This window comes from Equus caballus, chromosome 1 (genome assembly GCF_041296265.1).
Source record: "Equus caballus isolate H_3958 breed thoroughbred chromosome 1, TB-T2T, whole genome shotgun sequence".
NCBI classification, from domain to species: Eukaryota; Metazoa; Chordata; class Mammalia; order Perissodactyla; family Equidae; genus Equus; species Equus caballus.
Window position 1 is genome coordinate 104916351 of NC_091684.1, and position 24771 is coordinate 104941121.

The 24771-nt window shown below is 48.6% G+C and overlaps 2 protein-coding genes across 5 annotated transcripts in view; both read right to left on the reverse strand.

Annotated features, from left to right (window-relative positions):
• The window catches only part of PRC1 (protein regulator of cytokinesis 1), a 29149-nt gene extending 28635 nt beyond the window's left edge, over positions 1 to 514 (reverse strand). For all 4 annotated transcript variants that reach the window (XM_023649704.2, XM_023649712.2, XM_023649696.2 and 1 more), the window contains exon 1: positions 234 to 514. In XM_023649704.2, coding sequence (XP_023505472.1) covers positions 234 to 244 — 11 coding nt within the window. In that variant the 5' untranslated portion in view covers positions 245 to 514. The remainder of the gene's footprint in view (positions 1 to 233) is intronic.
• A 3023-nt stretch (positions 515 to 3537) lies between these two features.
• Positions 3538 to 21872, reverse strand: VPS33B (VPS33B late endosome and lysosome associated). The gene is made up of 23 exons (XM_023649722.2): positions 21365 to 21872; positions 17826 to 17906; positions 17407 to 17468; positions 15838 to 15887; positions 15574 to 15641; positions 12072 to 12117; positions 10926 to 11020; positions 10522 to 10626; positions 10016 to 10112; positions 9716 to 9793; positions 9440 to 9513; positions 9068 to 9154; positions 8785 to 8875; positions 8490 to 8564; positions 8166 to 8230; positions 7986 to 8040; positions 6711 to 6757; positions 6002 to 6134; positions 5301 to 5374; positions 4710 to 4811; positions 4445 to 4520; positions 4221 to 4337; positions 3538 to 3909 (listed from the first exon to the last, which is right to left on the reverse strand). Exons 1-23 carry the CDS (start codon positions 21458 to 21460, stop codon positions 3830 to 3832), a joined length of 1854 nt encoding a protein of 617 aa, XP_023505490.1. The 5' UTR covers positions 21461 to 21872; the 3' UTR covers positions 3538 to 3829.
• Positions 21873 to 24771: the final 2899 nt, after the last annotated feature.

Consider the following 24771-nt stretch of genomic DNA (forward strand, 5'->3'; position numbering starts at 1 on the left):
CCGGCGGGGCCAAGCGGCAGCACCTGCGGCTCAGCGCGGGCCCCGAGGCCGCCTGGCCCCCTGGCCTCCACGTCCGGCGTCGGGGCCTGCGGGAGCCCGGCCCGGCCTCCGCCCCGCTCCCCGGCCTCGCTCCGACGCGGGCTGACAGGACACCCCAGCCCCGGCCGGGGGCCTCTCGGACCCCGCACCGCTGACGGGCGTCGCTCCCTCCCGCGTCCCGCCGCTCCCCGCACCTTCTCCTCATGGCGGACGCTCCGAGCAGCCTGCGTCGAGGCCCCCGACCTGCTCCACGCGGGCCCGAGCGCGACAACCAGCCACAGACACCGGCGACCTCACTCCGGGTCGCAGCTCCGCGAGCCGTTAGGCCCCCGCGGAATTTCAAACGGCGCCCGGAGGCGGAGCAGCCGCTCGATTGGTGGACCGTCCCGTCGCTCCTCGCCAGGCCCCGCCCCGCCCCGCCCCCGGCGGCGCGGCGCGTCGCGAGTGCGCATTCAGGTCCCAGCGCGCCCGGGGGCGGGGCGGGGCTCGTGCGCCGGCGGGGGCTGTGGGCGCCGTCTGTGCGTGCGCCGGGCCGCGCCCGAGCGATGCTGTTGGGCGGCTCTTTCCTGCAGCCTGGAGGGACGTTACCCCGCCCCGCCCCGCACGGGCGCGACTTGGTTCGAAGCGCTCGCCGCCGTCCGGGACTGCCCGACCTCCCCGGCGCGAAAGCCGCGTTGCTGCCGCAGCCCCGGGCGGCAGGCGCGGGCTTAGTAGGAAAGCCTGGCGCCTTAACTTGTCTCCTCGCTCATCAGGTCGCGAGCCCGGGACTGATCTTCGTGGCTGTCTTCCCAGATGTAGGAGACCATCCCCTCCAGGGGAAGGGAAGGAACGGGGACCCTGCTCGCGGCCTGGTGCCTTTCCGGACAGTGATCCCATTTAATCTCGACCACAATCCTGTTAGCCGAGTATTAGCGCCATTTTACAGAGGAGAGACCTCTCTCAAAAATGCTTGAGTGACTTGCCCGAGGGGCACGGTTGGTAAATAAATGGAGATCACCTGGGCGTGGTTTTCCTGTAAATTACATGGGTTTATGTAATTGTTATATGAAAATTTGTGCGTGTGTGTGTGAAGAAGATTGTTGCCGAGCTAACATCTGTACCCGTCCTCTATTTTGGATATGGGGCACGCTGCCACAGCTTGCCCTGATGAGCGGGGCCTCGGTCCACACTGGGGATCTAACCCATAAATCCTGGGCCACAGAAGGGAGTGCCCAAAGTTAACCACTACACCCCCGCTAGCCCCTAAAAGTTTAGAATTCAAAATCGACATCAAAATAATTTTGTACCCTTTTTTCACCGAACATATTCTACATCTCTAAATGCTTATATACTTTTTTTTCAGTGATTCATGGTTGCGTAATGTCCTCAGTGTGTAGATATCTCAATAATACAACTATTTTGCTATTGATGCAGATATAGATCGTAATTTTTACAAATAAATGTCTTCATACATAAATCTTTGGGTCTTGCATTATTTTCCTATGGTTGATTCCCAGAAGTGCACTTACTGAATGCTCCTTTTCCAGGGGCTTTCCCCACCAAGGAAGCCTCACTGAAGAGAACCCCCTCTTACCCTCAGCAGGCAGACTACTGGCCTTTTAAACCTCTTTGCTAGTTTCACATGCAAAAAGTGGCATTTCCGTGTTTGATTCACACTTGCTTGATTACAACTGAAATAGCACATTTTCCGCGGTTGTATTGGCCACCTGTAACTTCGGTGAATTCTCTTGTCTTTTCCATGAAGGAAAAGTGAAGGATGCTTGTTTGCTTCACCTTCAGGACCATGCTTTTTTCCATTTTTAGAAGAACTTCATTGTGCTTGCAGCATCCTCTAGCTTGTCAGCAGTGTGCCAAACATTTCCACCACTAATATGGTGGACCGCAGGCACCACTTTTTAAATTGAATTGCATTCTTTGTTGATTAACTTGAGAGTTTTTCAGAAAGCTTCAGACATTTGTGATCTTCACACATGTCCCCAGGGCCAGCATTGCAAGTATCCAGAGATAAAACAATTTTGCTCTCGTGTCCTTTACGCTGTAGTTCTGAAGCTGACACAGTCATAGCATCATTGGAAGATAACCATTCAGAGCAGGTACTCAGCATGTCAAACACTGTGTAATGTGTGTATATGACCCTTTTACAGGGTCATGTTGTATTTCTATTGGACAGCGTTGTTCTAGAATGTAAATGCAATGCATTGCCCCTGTTTATTCACTTGGCCATAGAATCTTTTTCTGACTGCCACATATTCTTAATACAAACTGAGAGCCCTGTCAGCAGTGTCTTTGATCTTACACTCTAGCTTGACATAGCACTGTCAAAATTCTAGCTAGATACTTGAAGTATGCATTTTCTTTGTAATATGCACTGATACAGCATTATCATTCTTCTATGGAAAGAATACTCTTGATGATCAGACAACAAAGGTTTGGATCTTTCTTTTGATAACTCTCAGCACTGTGGATTGAGGAAGAGATGGGAGGCAGAGCAACTGGGAGGGTCAGTATTGCAAAAACCGGTAAGTACCTCTGCCATGGGGATGGTGAGGAGAGGATGAACCAGAAGCATTTAGAAATAATGGGTAGGGGGACCAGCTGAACATGGGGCATAAAAAGAAAAAAGCCGAGGTCAAGGATATAATTTCTTGCAAGAACAAAATTTGAGTAGATGATGAGAATGTCAATTAAGGGAATAAAGGAAGAGGAGTAGGTTTAGGGATTCAAAGTGGGGACAGGAGGTTCGAGTTGAGAGTTTATTTTAGACGTGGAGTCTGAAGTGCCTGTGGAACACCCAGGTTGGAAATGCTAGTGTGAAGCTCGGCAGTGAGACAAAAGCTTGGGATCTGGAAGTAGATGACAAGGACAGAGAGAGGGGAGGTGTCAACAAATGTGGAGAGGCAGAGAGGAGTAATCACAGGGGACAGAAGTACAACCTAGGATCCTGTAGGAGGACAAAAAAAAGTGTCATGGTAGCTGAATACGAGAATTTCAAGAAGGAAAGGTGGTTATCAGTGAGAGGAAGTTAGAAGAGGACTGAAAAGAGACCACTAGTAGATGTGGTTACAGTTCACAATTTTTAAAAGGTAAAGCAAGAGAGAAAGGCCACTAGCATCAGCAATTAGGGGGGCACTGGTGACCCTTACAAGAGCACCATTTGCTGATGCCTGAAATTGCCCTAACAGTGGGGACGGTCTTTCACTCTGCAATAAGAAACAAACGCTTAAAATTAATGCGTCTCCTTAAGTTAAAACAATAAAACTCATTTTTCTAAAGTAGAATGAGTCAAGAATTTTAGAATTGAAAGGGTGCTCACTGATCCTCTACCTAACCCATCCCCTCCTTTTCTGGCTGGGGAATCTCTGGTACAGGGCAGGTTTCAAGGAGGAACCAGACCGGGTGCAGAGCCACCAGAGTGCAGGCCACAGCACACACGGAGGCCTGTGTAAAGCCCCTGTGCTTCAAAGCTGGACGTGCGCGTCCAGAAGTAAACATCCCACATTTGAGAGTAGAGGCTTTATTTACAATGATACTCAAACAGGATTTAGCAAAAGATGCCTCTTCTTCCTTGTCTTATCAGCATGGGCTGTCCTTCATAAACAAAAAAGAGAAATATCCTGGGGGCAGCAAGTGAACTCTCCTCAGATATGTTCTCTAAGTCCCAAATAAGTTCCGTGCTGCCCAGCTCTTAGTAGAGTAGCTGGCGGAGACTTTGTTAGCAGCTGGGAGCCAGACTCCTGCATCCCACTGGGGAACGTGTCCCGGGAAGACTTCAACATTGGCAGGGAAACCTTCAGGCTTTCACCTCACTCATGGCCTCCATAAGGCGAGCACTGTTCGTGACTGCTGTCGTCAGAAAAATGAACCGGTACCCTAAGGAGTCAAAAGCACCAGCGTACGTGACTAAGAGTAGATCACAGGCCCCCAACACTAGCTTATCAAGCCCCTCCAGTCCCACAGCCCTGGCTGGATCACAGCACCAGTTTACAGACATACATGTAGCCATACCATGCTGTTGGGCACAACGACTTGACAAGCTTGGTGGAACTGGGCTCCCTGCTATTCAGCTCACAGCAAGACTACAGCCAGTGGTACCCAGAGGCCAGCAGAGAAGCCTTCGTGAGTGCTGGCCTGTGTCCCCTGGATCCCATGAGGCCTGTTCTCAGCTTTCTGCTCTCTCTTACCTTTTTCTCTACCCAGGAACCGGAGGGCTGAGATCTCAGAGAACGTGCAGCCACCTAAGAACACCACCAAGATGAGGCGCAGGGACTCGCTGGAGGCCTTGTCTTCCCTGGTCATGTCTGCGAAGACGAGACCAGACTCAGCTCTTCACTGGCACGAGAGTACTGGGCGATGCACCCAGCCCTCCTGTCGTTCCACCGTGCCCCCACCTGTCAATGCCACGCACCTGTGAATGCCAGCTCACTGCAGTTGAGCAGCCGCACCACTTCGTCCAGACCCTGCCAGCTTCGCCGCTCCAGCACCTGGGAAGGCGCAAGCACTGGTTTCAAGTCTAAGACTGTATCCGGCTTAGGAAAGGGAGGTGGCAGCAGCCAGGCTGTCACGTTTCTTGCTAGTTACTAGGGTAGTTAAAAATTGGGATAGGCCAGGGACCAAGAGAAAGCAGAGAGAGTGATGTAAGAATGGGAGCGATGGGAGTCACCTGTTCTCACCTGCTCAATGATTCGGCAGCTAAGGGGCACGTAAGCACCACTGAAGACATATGCCATGTCCCGCGGCACTTTCAGATCATACTCGCCATCCACACGTGGGATCTAGAGGGCAAAGGGGACTACATGAGGCAAGTAACAACTCATCTCTCCTGTGCTTTACTCCATATCCCAAAGAACAGTTCTTATTTCAACTGAAGGGAGAACTAGCAAGAGCCCTGAAAAAAAAAAGACTCCAGAACCAAAGATGAAGGCTTCTGTTCAGTACCCGCCAACTCTCTTGAATGAGTCCCCATGCTCCCTATTGAAGGGCTGGAGGGAAGGGTGGCCCTTGGCTGGCCCCTCAGCGACACGGGACACGTATGTCACTGAAGGAGCACTCAGCCTACTCTCTGGCATTGGTAAGTGCTTGTAACATGTTTATTGAATGAATGAGTCTTTGTGTCATCTCATTATTAAATTAAGCTCATGCTATAACGCTACCAAATGAAAGGATCTTTATAAAAACAAAACGACAAAAAGGTTTTGTGGATTCAAAGTGCTCCACAAAGGGCTGAACCCGCTGCCTCCCCTAGCCATCTCGGTTCCACATACCAAATTCAGCTTCTTGCTGATGGCACGAAAATTGCTCCTCTTGGCCAGAGAACTGAAAGCATCAGTAATCTTTCCTGGGGAAGAAATCTGTGCTAGGTTTCATCTAAGGTCTAGGGATTCATGACACTGCCAGAGGCGACACCATTCATGAAACGACAGGACCGCCTCTTCTCAAATAGCAGGACCTATCACATCTGAAGACCCCCCACAAAGCTGTTCACCTGCAATTCCCTGGAACTGATCAAGACATTCACCACCCTTCTACCCACCCCAAGTCTTCCCCGCCTTCAGGGTACCAGCTATTCACAAAATGTGATCTACAGGATGACCCTCGTTTACTGGTTAAGTGTGTGGGCTCTGGAGTCCATGTGACCTAGGTTCAATTCTAACTTACTAACTGAGGGACCTTGAACAAGTCACTAACCCTCTAAGCCTCAGTTTCCTCATCTGTAAAATGGAGATAATAAAACTTACCTTTGCGAGGATTAAGAGAAAAACTGTATCTAAAGGGCTAGCACACGCTTAAGTGTTCAGTAAATGGAAACTGCTCTTACTAGCCGGAGTAGCAGTAGTAAGGGTAGTAACAGGAAGGAACCCCATTCTCCTTCCCAGCTCGCTCTCTCCCCCAGGGTGCTCTGCCTGTTGAGAGAAGCGGGAACAACAGCCGAGGAGGGGAGGGGTTACCTGTGCTCCCTGCTCACCTGCAGCCTTGTCGGTCACCAGCTTGCTCACTTTGCTCTCTACAGCTGTGAGGGTGTCCCCCGGGGCCTGCTCTGTCAGGAGCCCAGCACGCCGCAGGTTGGAGAAGGTCAGCAGGTGCTCAGGGCCGTAGCTCTGAAGAAAAGGCAATTTGGCTATTAACTGAGTGCCCCCCAAGGATCCTGCACTGTGAAGTAATAGAGAGGGAGGGAGAGGGGGATTATGCAGTCTGTGCCTGAAGAGCTCACACTGTCTGTGTGAAGGACTTTCATGTCAGAAATAATCAAACACCAAACAAAGAATAAAAGCAGTACGAAACTACTACAGAACAGAGAAAGCTACTGACATGAGGATGGAGGGGAAGGCTTCACAGATGAGGAAGGACCTGGAAGGAAAGCTGTATCACTGCCTCGCAAGGAGCTAAAGTGAGGGAGAGTCCCAGGGTCACCAGCTGGGTCCAACATCTAAATTGTTCAAACTTTCTCAGCACCGGCCACCCACGTGGGAGGGGAGCAGAGTGAAACAGGGCTGTGGGAAGGGTCTCTGCATGCTGAAAGCTGACTCTCCCTCGGACCTCTAAGAGGGAGGCCAGATGGGAACAGGATGATGACGGGGACAGGAAAGGGGCCATTTCTTCCCTTCCCTCTTTCAAAAATGTCCAGTGACCTCCCTCTACCAAGATCCTTCAGGAATACACTCTCCTGGCCTTACCTGCAGGTACTGAGTTTTCAGGGATCGGTAATCCTTAGGGATCAATCCTAAGGGTAAGGAAGATACAGGTTCATGGGAACTGGTTGACGAGCCAGTTGTGGTGTCCTAAAATGGCCAAACCAACCAACCCTCTTCTCCCTCCAACAAAACCTTAATGAGATGGAAGGATTCAGTAAATGATGTTAACCCTGCATCCTACACAGTTGATTCTGGACTGACTCCTAAATTCAAGCTTGCCTATGGAAAGGGAAAGCCTGGTTCTGCAAGTTCCAAGGAAGAGCCCTGAACCACAAGGGTGCTAAGGAAGGGACCCTGCAACGACTGCTGATCTGCAGTGGGGCTGGGGTGGCACGCAGCAGGAGGAGGAGAAGGGACTTCCTGTGCCTTTCTTCCTGTCTATGTGCCGGGTCTACTGGGAACTGCTTTACGGCTCTTGAGGAATAGGAATAGTGTTCATATGAGTTCCAAAAGTGCAGTCTGGGACGTTTTTCTCCACAGAGGTAAGAAGAAATGGGCTTCCAACTACAATAAAGGAGATTTAGAATAAGCAAACTACTTCTCTGGGTAGAAAGCAACCTTAAAGAATATTCACCAACTGGAAGACTTCAACAGTAAAAACAAGTTCCCATAAAAGGTTGCAGAATCTGGGTTTTTAAAACGTTTATGCAGGGCTGGCCCGATGGCCCAGTGGTTAAGTTCTTGTGCTCCGCTTCCACGGCCCACGGTTTCCCTGGTTCAGGTCCTGGGTGCAGACACAGCACCGCTCATCAAGCCATGCTGAGGCGGCATCCCACATGCCACAACTAGAAGGACCCACAACTAAAAATGTACAAGTATGTACTGGGGGACTTTGGGGAGAAAAAGGAAAAATAAAATCTTTGGGGGAAAAGAAAATAAATTTTAAAAAATGGTTATGAAATTGGTTAGCAGTCCCATTTTCCTGGACTCTATCTTTATTATGAAATCTTGTTGACGGTAGGAAGCCAGATAGAATGATGAGAGAAAGGCCACTCAGCTTACCCCTCTGCAGCCCTAAGATGTGGCAGGCCCTGTTTGGGGTGCCTGGATGTGCTCCTGCTTAGGGCTGGGACAGTAAATTACCCCACGACCTGGGGATATTTTGTCCGCCAAAAAACTCCTTTATTTTACAGGGGAAAGAATTCACAAAATTACAGGGAAACGTTCTGTCTGCTAAGATATTTATGTCTGCCTTTCAAAATGACTTCTATCCCTGAGGGAGAGGCTTCAGTCTGAATCTCTGATCCTGAGACTCACCATTCTCAGTGATGGACAAAAGGCACATGAGGCGAAGGCTTTCTATAGGTGACACCTGCACAGGAAGAAAAAGCCAAGGAGAATTCGAGTTTCATAACGCACATTCTTCTCTTCCCTTCCTCCTGCTGGAGGCCGGCCCCACCTCTAAACACCTTCCCAACACTCCGCTCTCCTGCTCACCTGCCGGTCTATGTGCTCTTCAATGTAGCTGGTGCTCTCCCGGATGTTGAAGCCCTCCAGCAGTGCTGTGAGTAATCAGAGGACAGTCTGTTACTGGGCAGCAGCTCAGCTGTTGCCATCTATGCTAATAGGCGTCTGTCTCCCCATTTCTTTCTCCATCCTTAGGGTGGGTTAAGGGACCCCCAGGACTTCTGGCAGGAACCAGCATTCCACACAGCCAGCCTCAGCTGGAAAGAGCCAGAGAGCATCTGTTCAGGATGGGAGGGGGTCGGGGGGCAGGGAAGCAGAAGCATGAGAAGTAACGGAGCAAGGCTGCTGCAGTACCATGCTCGGTCTTGATGAGCTCCTGGAAGTCCTGCTTGGTTTTCTTCTTCATGATGGATTCACAGGCCCCAATATCTGCAGACAGGGTGAAAAGGGAGCTGACATATTCCTGGTTCTAGAAGAATATCCTTTCATGGTTCAGAAGCATAAAAACCTCTGAAAGCAAAACACAGAAGCTCTTCTTCCCATTTTAGACCAAATAAGATCATCATTTGGCAGATGAACAGGGATCTCCTCTCAGGAGGCAATGCTCCTCTGTGGCTTTCCCCTCACCCTCCCCTAAGCTGAAACTTACGGAGACTCAGCAGGCGGTGCTCCTGTTTCAGTCCCTTGAGCTCCTGGGACACGAAGTTCTTCATCTGTTTGATGTCCATGCCCCTCCGGCGCTGTGGGGAAGTCCCCACAACGTCAGCCTCTCCCTGCCCTCAGACAGGAGAAACCACTACACTCCCTCAGTTGCCACCCATCCAAGAGAAAAGACAGGGGGCCTGCTGTAGAACAGAAGGGGAGTCAAAGGGCAGCAGCCTTGGGAAGCCACTGAGGAAACAAAACAGAGGAGCCCAGGCTTGGAGCCTCACATCATACTGGGCCTGCAAGTTCCGGGCCTTCTGGCTCAAAAAGCCGAAGACATTGGAGAAGTGCTCGTTACGAATCTCATTAAACACCTGTGAGGGGAATAAGACAGGAACAACTTACTACACAGAACTGTAACTTGCGCCTTCCTGCCTCACCAGTGTAACGACAGCACAGGAGGAGCGCTCGGCCATTCTAACAAAAGTACAAAGAACGCTGAGTGGGTACCGATAAGTCTACGTCAAATCCCTGCCGCGTGCTCTGGGACGCGCTCTTCACCCACTGGCATCCCTCTCTCCTGTGGACTCAGCCTCCCCTCCCAGCCTCACGGGAGCAGTGGCCCTGGGGAAATCCACTGCCAGCACCCACACCCTCACCTTGTCCTCAGCATTGAGTAGCACCTTCAGGCTCTTGTCAGAAGATGTGACTTCTGGGCCAAAGTCGACACTCCCTTTGAGAGCAGAGGGGACAGCTATGAGGATCTCCAATGAGGCCTTCCTTCTCCAACACTCTCCTGAACTGCCATTAAAGGTCCCCTAAACTATTTGGAAGCCAGGAGGTTGCTCAGAGTCTGGGTCTCTCCCACAAGCCGTGGCCCACTGCAGGAGGCCCAGGGGCTGATGACCACCTCCATTTTGCAAGATGCCACTTACCACACTTGATGCGAAAGGTGTCATCCACCAGGCCCTCGTAAACCACCTGGGAGCAAAGTGCCGTCACAAAGTCCATGTCTGAAACCAAGATCCCCGACCATGAGGGTCCTCCCCGATGCAGCCTTCTACCCAATTTGCTCAGTATCAGTTCAAAGGCCTTCTAAAGGGTCCAAGGCCCATGCTCCAAATAACGCCGGCATTCACAGCCCCAACTTGAGGATCCTAACTGTGCCACCCCATTTTCCATATTCCCATGTCTTCTAGGGTCCAAAGATGAAGGGAGTGCAGAGCATAATTTACCTCTATCCAGCAAAAAGATATGTCCAATTTCTGGCCTTCGGCCCTTGGTTTCACCATCCTCCTCATCCTCCAGTTTCCTCCACAATTCATAGGACATCTGCCAGGACCCAAGACATTCTCAGTCTCGTGTCCAGGTCCTTACTGCAGCCCCACACCTACAGAAGCCAACCCCTTTCCATGTGACACTTCTCCTTGACCCCACAAGGGGAGCTAATTAGTAAAAATTACTGCCTATTCTACTCCTGTCTGTTGCTATCCCTCCCCGCCCCCCCATACCAGTGAAGGAGCATCTCCGTACCCAGAGATCAAAAGAGGTTCAGGAACGCTACCCCTGGCTCTTGCCTTTCTGTTAGCTGCACAAACCCTCCTCTCTGAGGAACTATTCTGGGGCAATAAAAGCAAAGTAGAGAATATACCTCATATCACAGATGCCCATGGACAAGCCTTGATGGGGTGAGAACAGGTGAAAGAGGGGCTAGCGGGACAACAGCACTGCTCGTGCTCACCTTGGCACATCTGCCAATCCCATAGCAGTTCGGAAAGGGTCCATAGAGAGTGCTGAGAAGATGCAAGGCCTGTGCCACCGTGTTGATCCAACGCTGATCTCCTTCCTGCAGGGACCACATGGGCCACAAAGATACGGATCAACCTAATCAACCCATCTAGAAAGTGCTGAGCCCTAGAAGCCCTGGAGGAGGAAGGCAGGGTCTGGGGAGTGCTTGAAAGAGTTCATTTTGATTGGCCCCAAAGGAAGTCCACGGACATCAATCAGTAGCACTCAGTCTCTAAATCACTATCACTCATAATAAATTATTTAAGTTGGATGAAGGTTACATCTACATGTCTAGCCCACTGGACTCCAAGTGCATCCCCACCCATTGATGCCAAGACCTAAGGACCCCGCATTTACCAGGAAGTAGTCCCTGAAAAATTCTGGTAGTTCCATGCTCAGCAGATCCACATCAAGAGGCAGCAAAGAGAAGGCCCATTCGTCACAGCTCACATCTGTGGGGACAGAGAGCATCAGCCTCCCTGCAGAGGCTGCTTCCACATTAAGAGGGAAGGTCCACCACACTCATGCAAAAAGCTCCAAGTGCCTGCCACATACCAGGTACCGCGCTAAGCACGGGACACTCAATGAAGACACAGTTTGTGCCTGGAGGAGCTCAGTCTGGCAACAAAAGGAGACCTGAACTACAACCTGTAATACAGTGTGATAAGGGGTGTTTTTCCATCAGAGCGCCGACCAAAAGTGCCCAGGAAATGAACCTTCATTGTTACATAAACACTGACGGAAGCTGCACACTGGCAGGCACTAGGGGAAGCATTAGGTGATGGTGGTGAACAAAATGGACACACTCCCAACCTTCCGGAGCTTACAATCTAGTGGGAGACAAATTCAATTATAGTTGTGCTCCAAAGAAGTCAAACAGCCGTCCATGAGCACAAATATTTCAGGGATCAACCTCAACCAGGGGTACAGGAACAACTTCCCTAAACAAGTGACACTTCGGCTTAGAATTTGAGTAAGATTTGGGTAGACAAAGATTTGTAGGGTAGAGGATATTCTACACAGCAGGAAAACCATGTGCAAGGTCACGCAGGCTGGAAGGTAGTGAGTTAGGAGGAAGGAGTAGCACATGATGAAGCTAAGGGGCCAGACTGCAGGAGGCGCAAGAGGCCATGCTGAGGCTTCTGGGCTTCAGATTGAGCCACTGCAGGATTTTTGGCAGGGGGAGCCATGATCAGGTTTGTGCTGCACGGTGAACGGAGTGAGGAATACACAGGGGAGGGAAGGTGGTTTGTCCGTGTTGGTGTCTTGGAAGGTCAGACTAGAGCAGTTGGTGAATTCCAGCTCTAAGCCTGGCGTCCCCTTCACCCTACCCCACTAGTGCTCTAAGTGGGGTCCTACTCCCATGCCCTTCTCAGGAACCTGTCCTCCCACTAGGCCAGCAGGTCTGAGACAAGGCAAAGGAGGAGAGGGGGCAGGGGAGCAACAATTCTATCCTTCTTCTATATGTTCTCCCCCTTCCCACACACATTCACCTCCTCTCACCTCCATAGATTCCTTCTTCCTCAAGCACCATCTCACACGCATAAAACTGAAAGAGAAAAGGAAGCTCATGAGTAGCCACCCTCTTCTCCATTCCTTCTATTTCTCTGGCGTTTCTCTATACTCACGGAAGAGGACACCACTTATTGAACCCAGCGACAAAAACAAGAGAACTCAGACAGTTCCCACTGGAATCCCTTTCTTTCCCTTTCATCCATTTTATTTATGTATTAAGTCAATTGCTTTTTTCTCCCTGAGAGAGTGGGAAAGCTTTACAAAGGAGAAGGTATTCAGCTGTCACCGAGGGCTGAGTCCCACAGGCAGAGATGGCAGGAACAGCCTGACAATGCTATAGAAACAGTGGAGGAGGAGCAGGCAGGAGGTGGAGAGCAGTGGTGTGGAGAGGGCGTCCTGGTTAGGACATGTCCATGGGACCTCTGGAGACACTGAGGGAGGTCTGGAGACACAACCTTGGGGGTCAGTGGCACATGTGTTGTATTTAAAGTGGTTGGTTTGTCCAAGAGAAAAGAACACAAAGGGAGAAGAGAGCTAAGGACAGGACTCTAGGGATCCCCAAAATTAAAGGGATGCACAGTGTGAGAGCTGGCAGAGAAGACTGAGAAATAATACAGAGAGGAAGGAACAGGAGAAAACAGCAGCTCTAAAGGGAGGGAAGGTCAGAGATTCAAAGAAGAATGAACAACGTGTCAAATGCCAGAGAAGTAAAGCAGGACGAGCATGAAACAAACATTCTTGGATTTGACAAGAGAAGTGTTAGGGGACCAGATTAAAAGATGATGAAGGTGGAGGTGAGGAAGCAGAAGCAGCGGCAGCAGATAATTCTTCACAGAAGTCTGGCCATGAAAGAAGGGAGCCCTGACAGAGAGAAGAAAGGGGGAGAACGGTTTAGAAGGGAGGGACATGGTTGGAGACAAGAGAAAGTCTACCCGATGAAGCAAGAGTAGAGAAGGAATACAAGGACGGTGCCAAGAACAAGGGTGAACTGGCTGATCTTAGATGGGACAAGGTCACGTCTCTTCCTCCTCCAAGACAAGAGGGGAGAGGAGGTAATGAGGAAGAAAGCTGAGGGCATCCCATTGGATAATGATGACGACAATAACAGTGGATGTACATTAAGCATTTAACATGCACTAGGCATCGTTCTTAGTGTTTTACAAGGATTAAGTGTCTTAATCCTCATAAATGCTATATGTTCCTTATTTCACTATTACACAGAAGAGTCCGATTTATCCCTCACTCATTTCTGCCAGTAAAACTGAAATCTATAGGCCTACTTTTTTTTAAGGTACACTTTTTGGTGAAGAAGATTGGCCCTGGGCTAACATCTGTTGCCAATCTTCCTCTTTTGTTTTTTTTTCTCCCCAAAGTCCCAGCACATAGTTGTATATCCTGGTTGTAGGTCATTCTAGTTCTATGTGGGACACTGCCACAGCATGGCTTGATAAGCAGTGTGTGGGTTTGCGCCCAGGATCTGAGCTGGCGAACCCTGGGCTGCTGAAGCAGAGTGCATGAACTTAACCACTCAGCCATGTGCCGGCCCCTAGTATAGGCCTACTTTTAACTTTAATGCCAACTAACGGAATTCTGGAGTCCAGTTTAAAAACTGCCCATCTTCACAGTCAACAAAGAGTCTCAGGCAGAGAGAGTGATTTTCCCTTCCCTACGGCTACCAAGGGAGAGAGCTTCCTGTGACATGAAATAGGCCAAAGAATTTTATTAGATGGGGTGTTATATCAAGAAAATTCATAAAAGTAACAATTTTGGTTTTCTGTGTAATATGGAGACTTGTAGGATTATTTGAAACTGTTACCAACTTGTTCTAATCCCTGTTTAAACAAATCTGTCCTTGAAAGCGTATCTTGAAGAAAAGACTAGAGCCTCTAAAAACTAAAAATTCTTGCCATAGCTCCTTTAGTAACACTCAAAAGTAACCTTTACTGAAATGAATAGGATATTGTATGTCAATAATACTTGAATAAAAAATAAAAGTAACCTATAATTCTGATTGATTGTCTTACTCAATAATTTCTTGTCCTAGTAATAATCTTAGACTTGACATCTTTGTATTCCTAAAAAGGATAAATAGCTATAAGACTGTGCTATCAATCTTCAAACGATCTTCAAAGGAAGGTCCCTGGCTCTTTCCCCTTATTCCTTTTACATGATGAGAAAACAATCTTAGCCTATGATTCCACTAGATTTCTTTTTTGTTTTTTTTTTTTTTTGAGGAAGATTAGCCCTGAGCTAACATCTGCTGCCAATCCTCCTCTTTTTGCTGAGGAAGACTGGCCCTGCGCTAACATCCATGCACATCTTCCTCTACTTTATATGTGGGATGCCTGCCACAGCATGGCTTGACAAACAGTGCATAGGTCCGCACCCAGGATCCGAACCAGCGAATCCTGGGCCACCAAAGAGGAACGTGTGAACTTAACTGCTGTGCCACCAGGCTGGCCCCTCCACTAGATTTCTTAAAAGAGACTGAAAGGTATCTCATTTAAATTAAAAGAGATAAATACTATTATCGACTCCATTTTACAGATTAGAAAGTTGAGACACAGAGCAGTCAAGTAACTTACCGAGATCACACAGGTAACAAGTGCTAAAGCAAGGATTCACATCCAGACAGTTTGACATCAGCGTCTTTAGTTTTAGCTAGTGCTTCTATTTTCTCTAGGATTTTCTTAGAAAAATTAAGAAAGAATAAACCCCTGTCCTTTTGATTTTAATTTCTGCCTGCTCTAAGTGTGGCACACACTCCTTGGTACAGCTTGACAGGCCTGCAGCTGGCAATGTCGAGGCCTGGTGTGTCATTCTTCCAATCAATGAGATTGAGGACGCACCTACGACACACCTCACTGATGCGGAGGTGAGAGAGGAGCCTGATGGAATCAAGAAGCGGATACTATAACAGATCACCAAGTACTTCCCGCAATTATTGAGGCGGACACGGAGGAGACCTGGCCTGGCTAGGCTCACTCACCGTGTGACTGTGAGCTTCAACTCCCTTGTCTGCTCAAAGCTGAGGTCGAGTAAAATGGGCTCTACGGTTCCTCTTCTGTGTAAGAAAAGGCTTTTCGAAGTATGCTGGTATGAGCCAGGGAGGTGATGACTTATTGTGTTTATTATTAAAGATATAGGGAGACGGTCACTGAAAAGCCATAATATCCTGCGCCATTACTGTGTAGCAATTAGTGTTAGAAGGGATACAGAGCAGATTCTACTTCAGAAGTGTGAGAACCTTTCCATTTAAAGAAGTCTATGTCGAGGCTGCCTCTCACAATTCTACAGTCTTTATCTGGGACAGTTTGAGGCGAGACCCTCTGCTAAACAATCAGGGCTGCATTAGTGAAAAGACAGTGACAGGCATTTTGTTCAGTTAGATATAATTTGTTAGATGGAGATATAAACGCTGACTCCTTACCCTTTCCTAGTCCTCAATCCCATTCTACCTTATCCCACTCCTACCAGGATCCAAACTCACCTTCTGAGGACTGAAGATCACTTTGTATTTTCGAGTTCGGCCAGCCAATTTGTCAGCATTGACGAGATCTACAGACAGAAGGAATGCAGCCCAGAAAGCCCCGGGCCATCTGTTAGACCAGAAGCTGGGAAGGAGATATCCCCTAGGAGTGGTATGGCAACTCCAACAACTCTTTTCTTGTTAACGGGTCCTTAGGGCCAAGGCCCTTGACCTTGCCCTCCCTTTCCCAGGTCTTAGTTACACGCAGCACCGCAGCATACTCACTAGCAATGTATCGCATATTCTTGATGCGTGGTCTGACCAAGAAACACAATCTACGGGAGAGAAGGGGGAAAAAACAACTCTGAAGAAAAATCATGAAGTTGGTGATAGCAGCTTAGAAGAAACTGAAACAACACTAACTTTTTCCCCATTTGCCCCTGTTGACAGGCCTACTGTTCGCATCCTAGCCAAAGCTATGCCAGCTCTCTTAGCCTACCACACGCTGACCACAGCAGACTCCCTCAGTACAACAGGTAACTGCAGTGAGCTGGGGGCACTCATTGGCCCTATGGTGGACCCAGGAGCCACTGCTCTCCAATAATTTATAGTCTATTGGGCAAAATGAGATGCACATGTGTATGGAGTATGTTAATAGTCAAGTGCTAAAAGACAATACAAGAAAGTAATAATCTAAAATAGTGTTTTTCATCCATTCCCAAGCCTGCAGTCTATGGTTGGTGGCTGAAGAGCGAGGAACGCATGGAGGTTTGTGAAGGCATTTAAGCAGCGACACCCCATCACAATGAACATGAAACCTATCAACTCAAAGTGTATACTGTAAATAGAAATAAACTTATATAATATTTTTAAAGAAAAAAAAATGTCAGGCCAGCCCTGGTGGCCTAATGGTTAAGTTCAATGTGCTCCACTTTGGCGGCCCAGCGTCAGTTCCCAGGCACAGACCTACACCAGTCTGTTAGCAGCCATGCTGAGCTGGCAGCCCACATACTAAAAAACAGAGGAAGATTGGCATGGATGTTAGCTCAGGGCAAATCTCCCTCAGCAAAAAAAAAAAAAAAAAATTGTCAAATTGGGGTCTATGGATGTATTCTTCACATATCCAGGAGAATTTTTTTCTCTAAGGGAAGGTGTACATTACTCAAGTTTGAGAAATATTAAAACAAAACAACACAAAACCCCAGGCAGTATGTGACTGTGTGCCAAGTGAACAGGACAAATACTGAACCCCATGGGAATCCAGAGGAGCAGAGAATCTGCCTGAACGGGAATGGCAACAGAGAGCTTCACAGAGAGGGTGGGGCTAGGCTCTGAAGACTGGGTAGTTTTTCACAAGGGCAGCAAGGACAGAAGAGAATTTCAGGCAGAGTGAATGGAGTGCTTAGAAGGGCAGAGGCACACACACATAGGTGGGAAGTGCGCGGAAGCGTGTGTCAAAAGAGGCTTGAGGGGACACGTGAGACCGGGCAGAAAGGCAGAGTGAGGCCTCACTGGAGAGAGCCTGGAATCGACGACGAGCGATCTGGGCTTTACTGCTAAGTGATGGGAAACCTTGAAGGTTCTTGAGAAGAGCACAATGAAAATATTTTTGCAAGATTAATCAATCTGGTTAGAGATGGCAGATTGGAGTAGAGAGAAAAGAGGGCAAGGGAGGGAGAAACGGCAGAAAGGAGACCAACGAAAAGGCGAAAGCACAAGGCAGGCCTGATGTGAAAGTGCAGGGCAGTGAGCACATCGTCAACAGGGTGCCAGATCTGAGCCATGGACGGAGCAAAGGCAAACGTGCGGGACCCCTCCAGCCTGGAGCCGGGACGGGCTCTCCCAGACACTCACTGTTCACTGGAGCTCACGGCCGGCTTGCTCTCCACCTTGTAAAGCTTGTCTACTTCGTGTTGCTACAGAGAGAAGCCAACAAGACAACGGACATAAGAGTGCTTGGAAACCACGAAGCATGACAGAAAGACAGGGGACTTCTGCAAGGGCTCCTGGTTATGCTAATTCTAGGAATCAAACTGCCTCCCCAACAACCACCCCACTGAACCTGCCTCAAACTGTCAACAGAAAACCCAAAAGTAAAACAATTCAAAAACAATACAAGCAACAGCATCAATCCCCCTTTGGCCGCCCAAATAAGGCCCCCTATATTCACCCTGTAAGGGTGGTCACTCTAGTAATTTTTACTGTTCATCAAAAGAAAAACTGCTTCCTGAGCAAAGAGGGGCCTGTGTCCACCTGGGACAAGAGGCAGGTACCTTTAGGATGGAGACATTGGCAATTCGATCCAAAGGGCTCATGAGATCTGCCTCAATGAACAGGTCCTTTTTTCCTGGAAGCTGAAGGAGACACAGTATCTTGGGTCACTCATAGGTCACACAACCCACCTTGGCTGAGAGCTCCTCCAGCCATTCGTTCAGCAGAAGCCGAGCTTCTGCCCTGGAGAACATGGTCACGATTTCCTTCTATCAGGCCATGATGTGCTCAGGTGGTGGAAACTCCAGATGCTCAACATCACCTATCCCAGCACCGTAGGTGGTGCTTATCTCCACAGTCGACATTTCTCTATCTATTCACCTTTTTGTCTTCTTCTGATTTTCTGTACCAGTGGAAAGATTTTTCACCTTCTTTCTAAGGTTAAGTCCTTGTCACTCAACTCTCCTACCCGCCCATGACCTTGTTCTGCACACTGCTCCTCTTCTCCACCGCCTGCTCCACGCTGCGTCCCAATAACCCCGAGCTCCTGCTGAACCAAACCAAACCCAACCAAACCCCACTGTGCATTCCTGCAACCCTGCACCTAACTGCCAAATATCCTTTTAAGCAGCATTTTTCTTCTAATTACAAAACTAACCCATGTTCAATGCAGAAAACTTAGCCCAGGACAGTCCTCGCCCACCCACCCACTCTCCTACCACACGTCCCTGTCATCTGACTCCTGCATCACCACTCCTGACGCTGCTCCCTCACCTGTCCAGAGGAAGTAGAGGTCACGCTGAGCGGCAGAGAGGGGGAAGTCGTTGAAAGTTTCCTCTCAACTAGGCCTTGACAGATGGGTGGGGTGTTGGCAAGGACATATTAAGATGGCATTCCAGCAAAGGCCAGGGAAAGAGAACAAGCTGAATGGCAAGGGCAGAACAAGCAATTCAGTTTGGCTAACGCATAAGGCTTACAGTGGTTCTCAACTAGGGATGACTTTGCCCCACAGGGGATGTGTGGCAAGGTCTGGAGACATTCTTGGTTGTCCGACTTGGGCAGGGGGTGTTACTGGCATCTAGTAGGCAGAGGTTAGGGAAGCTGCTAACCAACCCACAACACGCAGGACAGTCTCACAACAAGGAACTATCCAGCCCAAAATGTCAGTAGCACCAAGGCTGAGAAAGCTTGCTGTAGGGGAATGGTGGGAAAGAAGACTGAAACAGGTGACTGGAAATGGAGCACGAAAGGCCCCAAATGCCAAGTCAGGGAGTTTGGGGTTGATCTTCTACGGAAAAAGGAAAACCAGAAAGCTTGTGTGCACTGAAGCATCCAATTGGCTGGGCATTTTAGTTAGGTAAACCCGGGAACTGTGGGCAAAACAGACTGGAGACTGAGAAACTGGAGGCAAGGTTCTGTGGCTAATGCAGCAGTCCAAGCAGCCTAAGCCTGTGGCAATGAAACGAGGACCTGATTAAACTGGTGGTGCTGTGAACAAAAATAGCTTATTTAAGTGATACATGGAATGTGTAACAGAATTTTTTACACACTTGAAAGAAATTAACGGTGTTGGGGCCGGCCAGGTGGCATAGTGGTTAAGTTTGCACGCTCCACTTCAGTGGCCTGGGGTTTGCAGGTTCGGATCCTGGGCATGGACCTCCCACTCATCAAGCCATGCTGTGGCTGCATCCCACATACAACATAGAGGAAGACTGGCATTGATGTTAACTCAGCAACAATCCTCCTCAAGCAAGTAGAGGAAGATAGGCAACAGATGTTAGCTCAGGGCCAATCTTCCTCACCAAAAAAAGAAAAAGAAAGAAAGAAAGAAATTAACAGTGTTAGTGCTTGTATCTTATGGTAGGATTATAAATGATTTTTTTCTTTATACTTTCCTTTACCTTCTACATTTTCTATAATGTGTGTTATTTTATAACCACTACTTAAAAAGTCAGCTGTAAGGAAATATCCATAGGATGCAGCAACTGGTTCAGTAAGTATGAGGAGGGAAAGGAAAGCCAAAGATAATTCCGAGGTTTTAAGCATGAATAGCAGTGAATAGCATTAACAAGATTTAAGTCAAAAGAAATTAGTTTGAAGAGGATATTATTACACAGAAATCCACTTTGGCCCTGTTGAGTCATCCTTGTGGGCAGCTCTTCCTCACCTACACTCCACTTACAAGTTTCTATCCTTGGTCTCATTTACTCTTTTTCATGTGACTCTAACTTGAACTAGTGGCCTTAACTATCGTCTCTCTTCAATTCCTCAGACATTTGTTGAGTGTCTTTTATGTGAAAACCACTGTGCTACCAGCATGGGGCACAGAAAAGAGAAACAAAAATGGTCCCAGATCCCCTGAGGTTCTCCCAAGACCCCATCTTCATCCCAGCTGCAGCTCGACATTTCTATGTGCTGGATGTTACAGCAGTACTTCCTACCAACATCTTAACCTCGCCCCATCCAAACCCAAGCTATTCAACTCCCCCCACCAAACCTGTTCCTCTTTCTAATTCTTTTTTCATTGCCATTCATTGTTCATGCAACAAATATTTATTAAGCATGTTCTATGTGCCTGACTCTAAGCTAGGTACTCACTGGGTACACAGTACTAAACAAAATAGACATATTCCTTGTCCCTAAGGACCTTCCAATCTAGTGGGGAACATGGACGTGAAATAAATAACTGAACATGTAACCCACTACAATTATTGTAACAGCATTATTTTCCTATTAAGCAAAGTCAAAAATCTCAAACTCAGCTTTGCTTCTCTCTCAACCTTCACAACCAATCAATAAGTCTTCGAGTCTTCTTTCACCATGACTTAAAAACCCATCCCTCCCCTTCATTCCCACTGCCACTAATTTTGTGTGGGCCTTTCTTACCTTAGTCTGATCTATGGTCTCCCAACTGGACTTCTTGTTGCCCCTTTACCCCACTCCACGCATGGCTATTAGAATCACCTTCAAGTACTGCTTCATGCCACAAACAGGGAAAAAAATCTTCAGTGGCTGCCTAACGCCTATCGTGTAACTTCTGATTGCTCTTCCCTGTACATCTTGTCCTTCCCTCATTCCTCAACTTTGCTCCTATCAATCCATCTGCCTCGAACATGCTCCGTCATCTCCAAAGAAAATATGCTTATTCTTCACGCTCCAGTTCCTCAAAATTCCTAAGTAACTCTACCAAGAAATGCTGGCTTATTCTGACTGCTTAAGGCACCCTAGCTATCACTCGTTTACCACACGATACCCTGTGTGCGGTGATCTGTGTTTCATACGGCTCCTACTGGAGGGTAAGATCCACAATCACAAAGATGTCTTAAGCACCTTTCCATCCCCAGTGATGCCTGGCACCAGTGGTGCTTCCCTTGCCTGTATGAAAAGAAGTAATTTCCACTAGCCCTCTGGCCGGGTCCCGGGCAGCTCTTATTGCCCTCTGGTTTTCCCCCGAGTGCTGCATTTCGGACCTGCCGCCGAAGCTCCTAGGACAACATCAAGGGCCAGGAACAAGATCAAGGGATCTCCGCAAACAAGAACTGTGCGTCCAGTGAGTGCTGACTGCTGACGCCCCAACGGCCCCAGGCGCGGCGGCACTGACCTGCTCCAGCAGATAGATGAGCTGGTCTCGGGCCAGCCTCTTGAGCATGGAGAAGTCAGGCAGCTCCGGGGCGTCCGGCCGATGGGGAAAAGCCATGGCAGCGGTCCCCTGAGCCGCGGGGTGGAAGAAGGCGGACGCTCCCCGCTCCGGGAAGGCCGGTGGCAGCCCAGGGTCAGCGCAGGGTGGCTCTCCCGCAGGCCTCCGAACGGACTTCCAAAGAGCCCCCGAAGGGGCCCTCGGTCCTCAGCTACGCTCGGATGAATGGCCACCTCCCGGCCAGACAGCCGCAGCCTCGGGGGGCCCTCGCCTCACGCCTGCAGCCGCCGTGTCCCGCCCCGCCCCGCCCCTCCCCTCCCTGCTCCACTCTGCGGCTCAGCAGGATCTGGTCTACACCCGCAGACTTCGCGGCGTACGGGAAAACCCCATCTCCTGCCAGAGAATGAAGCGACTTCCTGGACCTCCCGGAAGTGCCGTTCACTGGTCCAGCGCTCAGCGCACCGGGAAGGGGACGGCGTCTTGGAAGGGACATTTGAAGACGGAAGGAAACGCGTCAACGTTCCTGTCTCGTTCCTGGCCAGAGCGGGTGTTCTTCTGATCAAAGGATTATACCTTAAACTAATTTTAAGGGTACAGCCAGATCTCCTAGCTCACTCAAGCGAGGGTTGGGCACTTGCTCGATTTTCAGAACTTTGTAAAATGGGCGAAACCAACTCGGAGTACGGACACTGATCACTGGAGATCTTGGCTGTCAATCAAATCTGCTCCTCCCATGTAGCTGAGGGCCTGGGACCCCCTGGCTTCCCAGATGCACGAGGAGAGACGCGTCGAGATGGGGTCCCGGGGGCGGCGGAGGGGAGGTGTGGTGGGGCGGGCTGAGGGGTTAGTAGTGAGGGAAGAGGAACGCGTTAGAAGCCAATGGGAGCTAAGACCGGCCAGCTGTGACCTTTGGATACTGGAGTTTTGACTTATTAGTACCCTTCGTAGGGAAATGAATAGATAAACTGTGGCATATTCATACAATAAAAACTGAATAAGTGAAAGAATCCAGACACGAGAGTGGCATCTGTGTGATGCCATTTACATAAGATTCTAGAACAGGAAAAACTAGTCTATGGTGACATTTCAGAAAAGTGATTGACTTTGGGGATGAGAACTGACTGGGGAGAGAAATCAGGAAATTTTCAGGGGTGATGGTAATGATCTAGATCTACTTTGTTTTTTAAAAAAGCTTATGAGAGACATTGCAATGGTTAGATCTGGCTGACAATACCTGAATCACTCGTAACATCACATCTTCATCTCCTGGTGAGATGCATAGGAAGTACAGAGCATCATCCATTACCAAACACTGAACCTGATCAAGCCTCAAGATCTACCAGTTCAAAGGAAATATAGAGGGTAGCAGGAACTTGATAAAAGACATCATAAGGATGAAATCAACCAAATCCAAAACGCAGGAAATTATATGGGTCAAACAGTAAGGAGAATAAAGTGGAAGGGAAACCATTTTAGAGTAAGAGACTTCTGGGAAATAACACAACGCAATGTTGCAAAACGTGGACATTCTTTGGATCCTAATTCAAAGAAATCAACCATGAAAGTCACTTATGAAACAATCAGAATACTATCAGTATTAGCTGACATTAAGGAATTGCTAAAACTTTTAGGGTATAGTAATGGACTATATATGCCTATGTTAAAAAGGGGTCCTTATCTCTTTGAGATACAAAGTTGAATATTTACAGATGAAATAATATAATGTCTGGGATTTGCTTTAAAATAAGCTGGGGGGAGATGTGGGGCAAGTATGCAGGATAATGAAAAAAGATTGGCCATTTGTTAAATGTTAAAGCTGGGTGATGGGTACACAGGGGCTCATTGCATTACAATATTCTATTTTCATGTTTGAAAAATTCTATAATACAGGATTAAGCAAAAAAACCCCAAAAAACAAAAAAAACCCAAATCAAAAAACTTTGTGCTCACACTGGGCTTCAAGAGCTCATCCACTATTTTATAGTGAGCTTCCGCGCCCCCCCCCACCCCCCCACCCCCCCACCCCCCTTAGATCAAATCTCGGCTGCACAGAGAGATGGAGGCTGCCCTGAGCAAATGAGTAACACATACCCTCCAGGGCACAGGGACCTAAGTCCCTTCTGTTGTACAATATGCCAACCCCTTGGGCTTGGCCCCAAGGTTGCTGTAAGGTGCCCCTTCCACCCACAGCTACTTTCTCTCTAGCTGGGGCAGAGCCCTCTCATCTGCTGCTGCACCTGTGCTCTAAAGCACAGCTCCATCTTATGCAGTGTGATGTCAAAGTCCTTCATGGTGTCCTGAAACAGGACTCCCTGGGGATAGGGCACTATGGAGTCCTCTGACCCCCAGCCCGATGGAACACAGGCTGGGTGAGTCCCTCATGCCCCTTTCCAGCCTCCTAGCTTGGGCTGAGTGGGGAGAGCAGTTTCCTGAAACACCAGTTTCGGTGGGTTAGGACCCAAGACGCACTGATGGGACAGAGCAAGAACAGGTCAATCTGGAGGAAGCTTAGGCCCTGTTGTTGGCTGAGGTCTGGATGGGTAGGCTGGCAAAGGTAAAGGGCAGGCCTTTCTGCCATTGTGGACTAGCTGACCGGTATGAGGTTCCCCAACCATTTCTTCATTCACTCACCCAATACTGAAATCTACCTTGGGAGCTGGAACTATAGCAATGAAAAGGCAGGTCTCCTGCCCTCACGGGGCCTACATTCTAATGGGCACAAGGTAGATGATGACAAAGAAAACCCCAGTAGTAATATATTTCAAATACTGGAGGAAATTAAACAGGGTGTGGTGATAGTAGGAACATGAAGAGAGCTGCTTTACATCAGGTGATTAAGGAAGGCCTGAGAAAATAACATCTGACACCTGAATGACAAGTAGCTAGCCATGTGAAAATCTGAGGACAAAGAATCAGTAAATGCAAAAGCCTTAGATTGGTATTTGCATAAAAAAAGATTTAAGCTTAATGAGCAATAGGATGGTAGAGGATGAGGCAAATGGAAAACACAACCAAGTTTGTCAACAGCTTCTAGTTTTCCCTAGCTCACTGGGGAAAGAGCATGGTCAAATGATTTGCAGGAGTTAGAAATGCAAATTTAGGCGCCAGCCCTGTGGCCAAGTGGTTGGGTTCACGTGCTGCCCTTCAGTGGCCCAGGGTTTCACAGGTTCCAATCCTGGGTGCGGACATGGCCCCACTCATCAGGCCATGCTGAGGCATCATCCCACATGCCACAAGTAGGGGAACCTACAGCTGGAAATACACAACTATGTACCAGGGGGCTTTGGGAGAAAAAGGGAAAATAAAATCTTAAAAAAAAAAAAAAAAGAAATGCAAATTTAAATAGTCAAATAGCATCTTGCACCTCTTAA

Coding starts and splice junctions, on each gene's coding strand:
- VPS33B (XM_023649722.2), bottom strand. CDS start 21,460: ATGGCTTTTCCCCATCGGCCGGACGCCCCGGAGCTGCCTGACTTCTCC. Junction 15,642..15,837: donor GAATATGCGATACATTGCTA/GTGAGTATGCTG, acceptor TTCTGTCTGTAG/ATCTCGTCAATGCTGACAAA. Junction 3,910..4,220: donor GTTCCTGGGTAGAGAAAAAG/GTAAGAGAGAGC, acceptor TTGACTCCTTAG/GGTACCGGTTCATTTTTCTG.